Below are 8,524 nucleotides of genomic sequence, written 5' to 3'. Positions count from 1 at the left end.
AATTAATTGAGATATTTATGAAAATGATGAGAGTTCATTTATTATGATTTGAATATTTATGGAAGATGAATAGAGTTCATTAATTATGATCAATATTTTATATTAGGAAACAATCAAAATTTCTATAAAATCACATATTCATCAAATTAAATGGATGACTGAGATTGAGTTGTATTGGTTGTACAAATGTAAAGAGTTGTATAATAACCGACCTCTCTCTCTCTCTCTCTCTCTCTATATATATATATATATATATATAATATATATATATTTATATATATTCATATATATTTTTTCTTTTTTGTCAGTTCTTTTCCCCCACACTCGATTATCATCAAAATTAGTCAACATCAATGTGTTATTTGTCAAATACCTTGATCTGTCAAACAGTTGGTTCTAGAATCATATACTTGTACAAGCATACAAGGGTTCGAGATGATAACTATAGTGTGAAAGCTACAAATCATATGTAGATTAGGGTTCTTGTGGGCACTATGCTCAAGTTAGAGACTTGGCAGTCTTTTGTATACCTGATTTGCCTCACATAATGTTCCTTGGGTGGAACAGTTCCGACTAGGGGTTTGCAAGTCACAAGCTTTTTTGCACAAACACGAAACATACTTGAGTCGTTTGTTAGATGTAAGGGTACACAAAAACCGTCCAATCTGACCAATCCAAACCACAAACATCAGGTTAGTTTGTTCAAATGTCTTTAAACTGACCAATCCATCTCGCATACTCTTAGAAAGTCAAAACCCCTACAAAAAATTTCATTGGTATTTCATATGTGCGGAAATGACATAATAACAAAAATTAACAATCTATAAATGAAAATGTCGTGTGTATTTGTGTTCAATTAAGAGATAAAAAGAAGAATACCTTGAAGTTTGAATCCGACCAACCCAACCAAACACACACGGTTCAGGTTGAGATTTCACAAACCGCAAACGATTGGTTGGATTGTTCAAATACCTTCAAACCGGCCAACCCAACCCGTATCCAACCCTGGTTAGACATGTACACACATGACATCTCGAAAGCTCGCCTCTTAATGGCATTCAAGTACAACAACATGGTGCATTACAAAATCATTTTAAAACAATATGGCGAATTTATTTATATACAACAAAGAGGATAAACTTGAAGCATTCTTTTCGCTCTACCTACATTGCAACAAAATCTTCCATTTTATATGCTGCCTATACTACAACAAATAGCCCAAAAAAAGGTACTTCAAAAATGAACAACTGCAAACGTTCATCATCTAATACACTTACAACTATGATGATTGCCAAAACGCTGCAGTGTCACTACTATATAACGATCGATCTTGAATCTCCAAGTTTGCAATATGCCAATTTATGAAGCGCGACTGGATAAATCTACACACAACTAGTGCAACCGGAAAAATCCACCATTCGCTTTCCTCCCTGCACCAACCAACCAAACATTACACAACAATTACGTGTGCGCCTGTGTCGGTGTGACCAAATAAGGCTGTTGTTGAGCAGACACCACTACAACAAATGGGATGTTTAGGCGCCTAGTGAAGTACCTTACAGAACTCGAGTTAACAAGTGACATCTTTGAGGTTATACAATGGCGTTACAATAAGTTGTTGGAAGAAAGTAACAAAGAAGTTGGACAATCTATCAAGACAAAAAATAAATTGTCTTAATAGCGTTTAGAACACTTTTGGAGTGTCCTATTAGCCTTTTTTACAGGACATCTTTCAAAAATGTCTTATAAAAAGGCTAATAAGACGATTTAATTCTTTGGGTTTTGTTAGATTGCTCAATTTCATCGATAAAACTTGTTAGGTCGTCTAACTTCATCCTAACAACTTACTGTAACCCATTGTATAGGACGCTTAGTTATTGGTCCTAAAAACTTAAAAAGCTCGGTAAAACTCTATTAGGGCATCCAAGGATCCTAAAAGCCCGATTTTGTTGTAGTGCACGCCCAAGCAGTCTCATTTATTAGAACTTGACCACCATGAGTATGTTCTCACATGGTCCACGGCTGGACGTCTGCAGCTGTTTTACTGGGCTGAGTGCAGTAATGAGCATAACCACAGATAAAAGCAACCACCTAGCAGTAACAAAAGGTAGAAACTTATCAGCCTAACACTTAACCATATATGGTCGTTGGAACCATCGTTTTTAACATGAGAATCTTGATCCACCAATAAACAGGGCTGCAACTAGCAAGTAGCAACGACTTACCACATTGACTAAGGACGTTATGTTCCAGAGAGCATATATACGAGCCAGCCCAGCGGAGCGCTTGGGTCCTTGACTAAACAGAGCATTAATACCAGTAGGAAAAGGAAGCAATATCCCAAGTGGCAAAATGAACAGAACCAAGAACACGTCCGCTAAAGAAAACGAATATAACTGGAGCAATGTAAGCAAAACAAGACTAAAATCTCCTAATAGTAGCATTGAGATCACCAAACCAACAAGATCCTGCACCAAGCATTGATAGATTTTGTTCAGAAACTGAGTCTTTTATAGGCATTAATACACATAGAGGAAAGTTCATTAGGAACCATAAATATTTAGAGAACTGAGGAACCACATATTCATAATGAATATACATAAATTTTCTTCCCAAAAACATATAGATCCATAAATATGCATAATGAATATCATAATTATTCATCACCAATTTCATGAATATTCATTATGAATATTTGGTTTCATGGTTGTCAAATGAACCTGCCCCAACACGGTTACAGGAATGAGCATAATAAACCAGATGGAGGAGTTAGAAATAACCTGGTGGCCAACAGGTTTAGTGTTGTGAACTATAAAAGTGAAGGGAAAGAATACATCTCTCTTTTCCTTGAGCGTTTTCAAACTGTTGATATCTAATACCCTACCATAACTCTTCTTTTGTGTCAGATTATCATCGGCACCTCCGTGTATTTGATTTGAAGCCTTAAGTTCTTTTGAATCATGAATTGGATCTTCTTGAAATACATTAACGTCATTACTGTTGAAAGGAAAAGCAAGAGTTCGTTATGTTGGTAACAAGAATATATGGTGAATACTGTTGCAGAAAAACTTTATAACTAACAAATGCATGCAGTACATTCCACAGCACCATATGTGTGTACCCATAAAAACAAACAAGATTTCCACCAAAGAAGCAGATATGAAGAAAAACGCATTTGTCATTCAGAGGTACACCAGTTCATCACGTCTTGTAGAGATGGAGATTCAGTCGAAGATATTAAACATGCTTATATATACGTTTACTTGTATTACCATCATTATAAGCACACGGATGAACTTTATACAATAGCTGGAAGTCTCTCCCTACTCTATGTCTAAGTTTAATCACTTCTACAAGTGGATTTTATCTGTATAAGTAATATGATGCAAAGAGTAGTCCAAACTAGATGTCTTTAAAATCTGTAAATAAACAAAGATTATTAGGCATTCATTTTTCTACTTCTCGGCCAATTTATCAGTTTACTTTCAGCTTTCCATTTTCACTTTATTGTTTATACAAATAAAAATATAGTTGATTTACAGTTTCAGTGATTAGCATTAAGAGCAAAGGGAGTTTTACAGCACAATTTTTTTTATGCATCACTATCGGTCTGTCACACAGACACATCAAAGAGTTGACAATCATTTGTATAAAAACCAAACGTATCTGGTATATATATATATATATACCACTCAAAGTAGGGTATGGGGATGGTATGATGTATGCAAACATTTCCACTACCCCAAGGGTAGAAAGGTTGTTCGCCAGCTTGCAAAAAAGCGATGGAGAGACAAGAGGACAAAGGATCTGTCAAAACAATTTCCTTTTTGAAAATCTATGGTTTTGAAGAGACGCTATAGAGCATGATATAGGAAAAAATTACTGTAAAAGAATGTGAGTAACAAGCAGACAACAAGGACAGCAAACTGTAACAATAACAATGATATATGCAAGAAAAAAGGTAAAACGAGTCAAAGCAAGTAAAGCCGAGGATAAAATACTAAAATACCACCCATTTACGACTAAGAACTTAGGCTAAATCCTCTTACTCCAACAATGACAGGATATTACTAACCTTTCTCTCAGCTCTCACCCCACCCCCTATCTACAATCCCTATAAAATGAGAACTGGAAAAGATCCAAAAAATAAATTTAAAAAAAGTAAAACGATAAATTATCAATAACCCATAAAACCAGCATTCTTAATAAATGTCCACGAAATCTCGCATCCCCTGAAGTATTATACCATATCCTGAGGGGACTTTGATGAGGATTGATGAACCCCTCCAATGCAAATGTACCAAACAAAGTATTGGGGCAACTTGTGATGGAGAGAGTAAATATCAAGTCTCTATGAGGACTGGGGACCTAAGTCTCTAGATAGACGCGAATAGTCTTCATTAGGGCTTCGACTGTAGGATTTTGAGCCTTGCCCCCTACAAGCAGTTGGTTACTTGATATGACAGACATATTGAACAGGAACTATATAAAGGGCATACATGTATATATCAAGCAATACGTATGGAGGTTGATAACTCGATTGAAAACATTTTACCTAGCTAGTTCGGCCCTTCCAGTAGCTCCATCAACCTGTACAGCAGATACCAGAAGTCCATACTGATAATGGTTCCCATCTGTAGCTTGAAACAAAGCAAGGTCAACCCGTACACCGTAAATCTCCAAAGTCGGATTGGCATGAGTTTCAATCCAGTCCACAACTGTATGAAACATTACCCTAAGTCGACCCCGACAAACCAACCGCAATTGCGCATTTAAACCAGCTACAAAACGATACCAAGTAGTAGGAGGAACAGACTGAAAGTAACAAAACAATAATCAACGTAGGTACATCAAGAATGGACATGCAAAAAGTTGGATAAACTAGAACAATAAAGGGCCGTTTACCAAACGCTTACCGGTAAGAGTCACCACTCACTTACCTTACTGGGTAAAATTCTCTTGGCCATCAAAATGGCATAGTAGGCTATTACCTTACCATCATAAGACTATGGGTCCTTGCCATGCCTCTTTACCGGGTAAGATACTTGGTCTTTGCCATGCTCACCCGGTTAGCTTTTGGTAAACGGCCCCTAAGTCACTTTTTAACCAAGTATAATCCTTGGAATCAAGTGGTAAACCTGATTAATGAGACTTGTAACAACGTTGTCACTGTGAAGTGAGAAAGGAGCCATATAACTTCCATCGCCTCCAAACAGAAGAGACAATGGGAATCTTTGATGAAGACGAGGGGGAAGATCACTTCTCTTTTCATCACCCCCAAGAAAGAAGTCCACATAAGCTAGCATTAAATCAGATGTTGCAGCTACCTAAAACATCACATAACAATAATTAGAAGCAGAGAGATCTTGTAAGTCTTCTTCTAAGCAATATATTTCTCCCTCAGTTAAGAGCATAAAATGTAATGACGACCATAGAACAATATCATCACAGACATAGGGAGAACTAAAATACTAAAATAATAACAATATTTAACTAAATCTTGAAGTTTGTATTTAAAGGATGATAAAATGACAAAATTCATGGAAAATGATTTGTTTGATATTATGGATGACTGGTTACAGAGGGACCGTTTCGTTTTTTAGGCTTATCCTACGAACCCATACCCTTTAACTTAAAGTTTGACAAAGAAAACAACAAACTTTCAGAACCATGTGTCGTGCACTTCAGTTTGTTGTTCCCTCCATTCCTCCATTGTTTCTGCTTACAGCACTCATTCAAAAGCAAAGAGTAATGTACAAAAATGGGAGTTCCTTCATCTATCTCTATAAACAAAAGTTTATGTTTTGAATACAGTGTGGAGACTAGATTTCCAACTCAGACTTAACTACCTATGCTATCAGCTCAATACTTTCACTTTTTGTCATATCATTCGACTCCTTCATCTCCCTCCAAATAAAAGGAAGTTTATGTCCTGAAACCAGTGCAGGGACTAGATTCCCATCTTAGCCTTAACTAGTTATGCCACTGATGACTGACCTAACACTTAATCAAGCTAAATACATCATAATTTTATTTTTGAGAAAGCAAACCAATATATCTTTCAAAATGGACTAACCTTAAGCCCTTCATAGAGAGCACGCGATCGACAGGAACGTAAGCAAGCATGGTCATACTCAGACCTAACAAACTCACGGAGTCGTTGCAATTTCAATTTTTGCCTCCACTGTTGCCATGACCATGCAAGAGGGTAAGCAAGGAAGAAAAGAATGCTGTATATTGATCCCTCCCACCACTGATAAGCGGCTAAAGCATTAATTTCATCCACAAATCTATTAAATGCACCTTCATACCTGCAAGTTCAATCAAATACCCTTAGGATAATACTGGGTATCATAATATCTGATGAAGAATGGCTCGCCTCTGTAGACTTTAAATATGTTCATCCCTCATATTTCAAAGGCAAAAAGAAAGTGATTTTTTAACTAACATACAACAAGACACTATCCACCATATAAGACAAGAAAGAGAATAAAAGCAACAGGGCAACAAGGGTCAGGAATTTACACAATGTCTATCACTTGCTCTGGAGGTGTATGAGGAAGACGCCAAGGTTCCGTGAAAGTATTTTGACCCATAAAGTACATCCGATGCACATGACCTTGAGATTCCTCGACTCTGTTCGTTTCCATAACCTGCAAGCCAAATGATACAATATCATCAATATTTATGAACAAACGGTGGTTAAGTAATCACTCGGTTCATACAATCACTATATAGACAAATTAGCAAGAAGTTCAAAAAACCTCATTCAGCGACTCCAAGAAAGGAAATGAGTGATCTATCTGAGAGCCTTGTGTTCGACCAGACCCTGTTGACTCGTCAAATCCTATAAATTTCATCCTTGCAACACTAAGCACCAGTGCCAACAGGATAAGAAGACCCAATAGAAGAAGACCAAATAACCAAGGCCCGCCAAATGTGTCCATTAACTCTTCAAGAGCAGTGTAACAATATGGCATATGATATTTATCTGAAATGCATTTGTAAGGACAGGGAGTTTCGACAGTACCCCCTATGAGAAGCGACGAAGGTTTAATCAGTCACTTGAAACCAATAGATTCATAAGGTCAGTGTAAGAAAAATTGCAGAATAACAATCTGTTATCTGCCAAACCTGCATGGACAGATGCTCGAGTTGCTATAAAAAATGAATCATCAGCTGTAACTCAATACCTCTGACAGAAATATAGAATGCACGATGGGGAAGTTCATCGACAGGGCACGCGAAACATAGTGCCTTATCAGACCCTGTAACATTTTTGTATGTACCGACAGGGCATTCCTGTTCAAAAACAAGAAAACCCACAAAAAAATTACTCCTTTCAACAGTGAGGTAGTACAGCCAGAGTAACCCCATCATAATCAATTGTATTACATTTTAAAAACTAGAAATGAAGAAAAGTAAACTCTAGCAACTACAATGAACCCAAAAGGCAAACATTAATAGTTGAACCACCAGATGTTTCCAAGACATGAATGGCATCCTCACACACACTTCCATGTTCCACATAAACCCAACTCCCTAGGCATTACTCGAACAAAATGTCTTCATTACTTCTCCTTGTGCCAATTTTGACCTATCTTATCCCTCCTAACACCGTTGGTACAAGTATCCTCATAAAAGGTCCATTTGAAGGCCTAGGTTGGATATGACTTAACAATCTTCTCAAACAGTGAACAGTGTAAGCTTCTACTTGGTCGGTGTCATCTCACCCATACACCCTGATTTCTAAACATATCCCTCGGTGTGGCCACACATACCTCCAAGGACTTTTTTCTCCTCAAGAGCACACATCACTCTCTTGGAACCCTATCATACACCTTCTTTTGCTCAACAAACACCAGAAGCCAATCCTTTTTATATCTCATATATGTGAGTTGTCTATTCAAGATTAAAGTATCTACCATTGATCATCAAGACATAAAAACCAAAATGCGACAACTTATTCACAAAATATCTCAAAAGTTTCAGGTCATGAATAGGTGTTATGGCATACATCTAAAAAGAGAGATATAAAGTGGACTATGTAGAATCTCAATGGAAACTACTTAAATTGACGGAAGAGTGCTCAAGTCGCAATAAATTTGAAAATTCATTTTCAGGCATAACTTTAGCATACCTCCAAGTAGGATGAGCTGGATTAGTTTTTTTTTTTTTGATTAACTTGGATATCCAACCCGCTATGCGAGCTGACTAATCCCAGGGCAACCACCTGCTTTGCAGATAGCCCGGAGTCACCGCATTTGAACCTCCGTGGCCACAAGGGGATTTTTATTCCTCCTTGGATTTGAACCTGAGACCTCTTGGTACTTTTGACCTTTGGAGCCAAGCTCAAACCAATCAGGCACCACCCTTGTGGTTGAGCTGGGTTAGTTTTGTTTGGTTTAGGCATAAAGTTAACATACCTCACAGAATGTGCCATAAAGCCCTTTCGGACAAGATTTTCCAGTGACTGTTCCAATTTCCCCAGCACCATCTTCATTTCCACCCAACCCTCCCCTAT

The 8,524-nt window shown here is 37.4% G+C and overlaps 1 protein-coding gene across 1 annotated transcript in view; it reads right to left on the bottom strand.

Annotated features, from left to right (window-relative positions):
• Positions 1-1,053: 1,053 nt before the first annotated feature.
• LOC112521096 overlaps positions 1,054-8,524 on the bottom strand; it is a 44,651-nt gene continuing 37,180 nt past the window's right edge. Inside the window, exons 12-22 of the mRNA XM_025129772.1 lie at positions 8,427-8,520; positions 7,194-7,302; positions 6,765-7,033; positions 6,526-6,653; positions 6,077-6,311; positions 5,139-5,327; positions 4,556-4,815; positions 2,781-2,997; positions 2,226-2,468; positions 2,012-2,091; positions 1,054-1,430 (exon numbers count right to left, since the gene is read on the bottom strand). Of these exons, the coding sequence (XP_024985540.1) occupies positions 1,280-1,430; positions 2,012-2,091; positions 2,226-2,468; positions 2,781-2,997; positions 4,556-4,815; positions 5,139-5,327; positions 6,077-6,311; positions 6,526-6,653; positions 6,765-7,033; positions 7,194-7,302; positions 8,427-8,520 (1,975 nt within the window). The 3' untranslated portion in view covers positions 1,054-1,279. The remainder of the gene's footprint in view (positions 1,431-2,011; positions 2,092-2,225; positions 2,469-2,780; positions 2,998-4,555; positions 4,816-5,138; positions 5,328-6,076; positions 6,312-6,525; positions 6,654-6,764; positions 7,034-7,193; positions 7,303-8,426; positions 8,521-8,524) is intronic.

Source organism: Cynara cardunculus (assembly GCF_001531365.2).
Source record: "Cynara cardunculus var. scolymus isolate 2C chromosome LG 11, CcrdV1, whole genome shotgun sequence".
NCBI lineage: Eukaryota > Viridiplantae > Streptophyta > Magnoliopsida > Asterales > Asteraceae > Cynara > Cynara cardunculus.
This window is presented reverse-complemented; position numbering and strand designations above follow the sequence as displayed.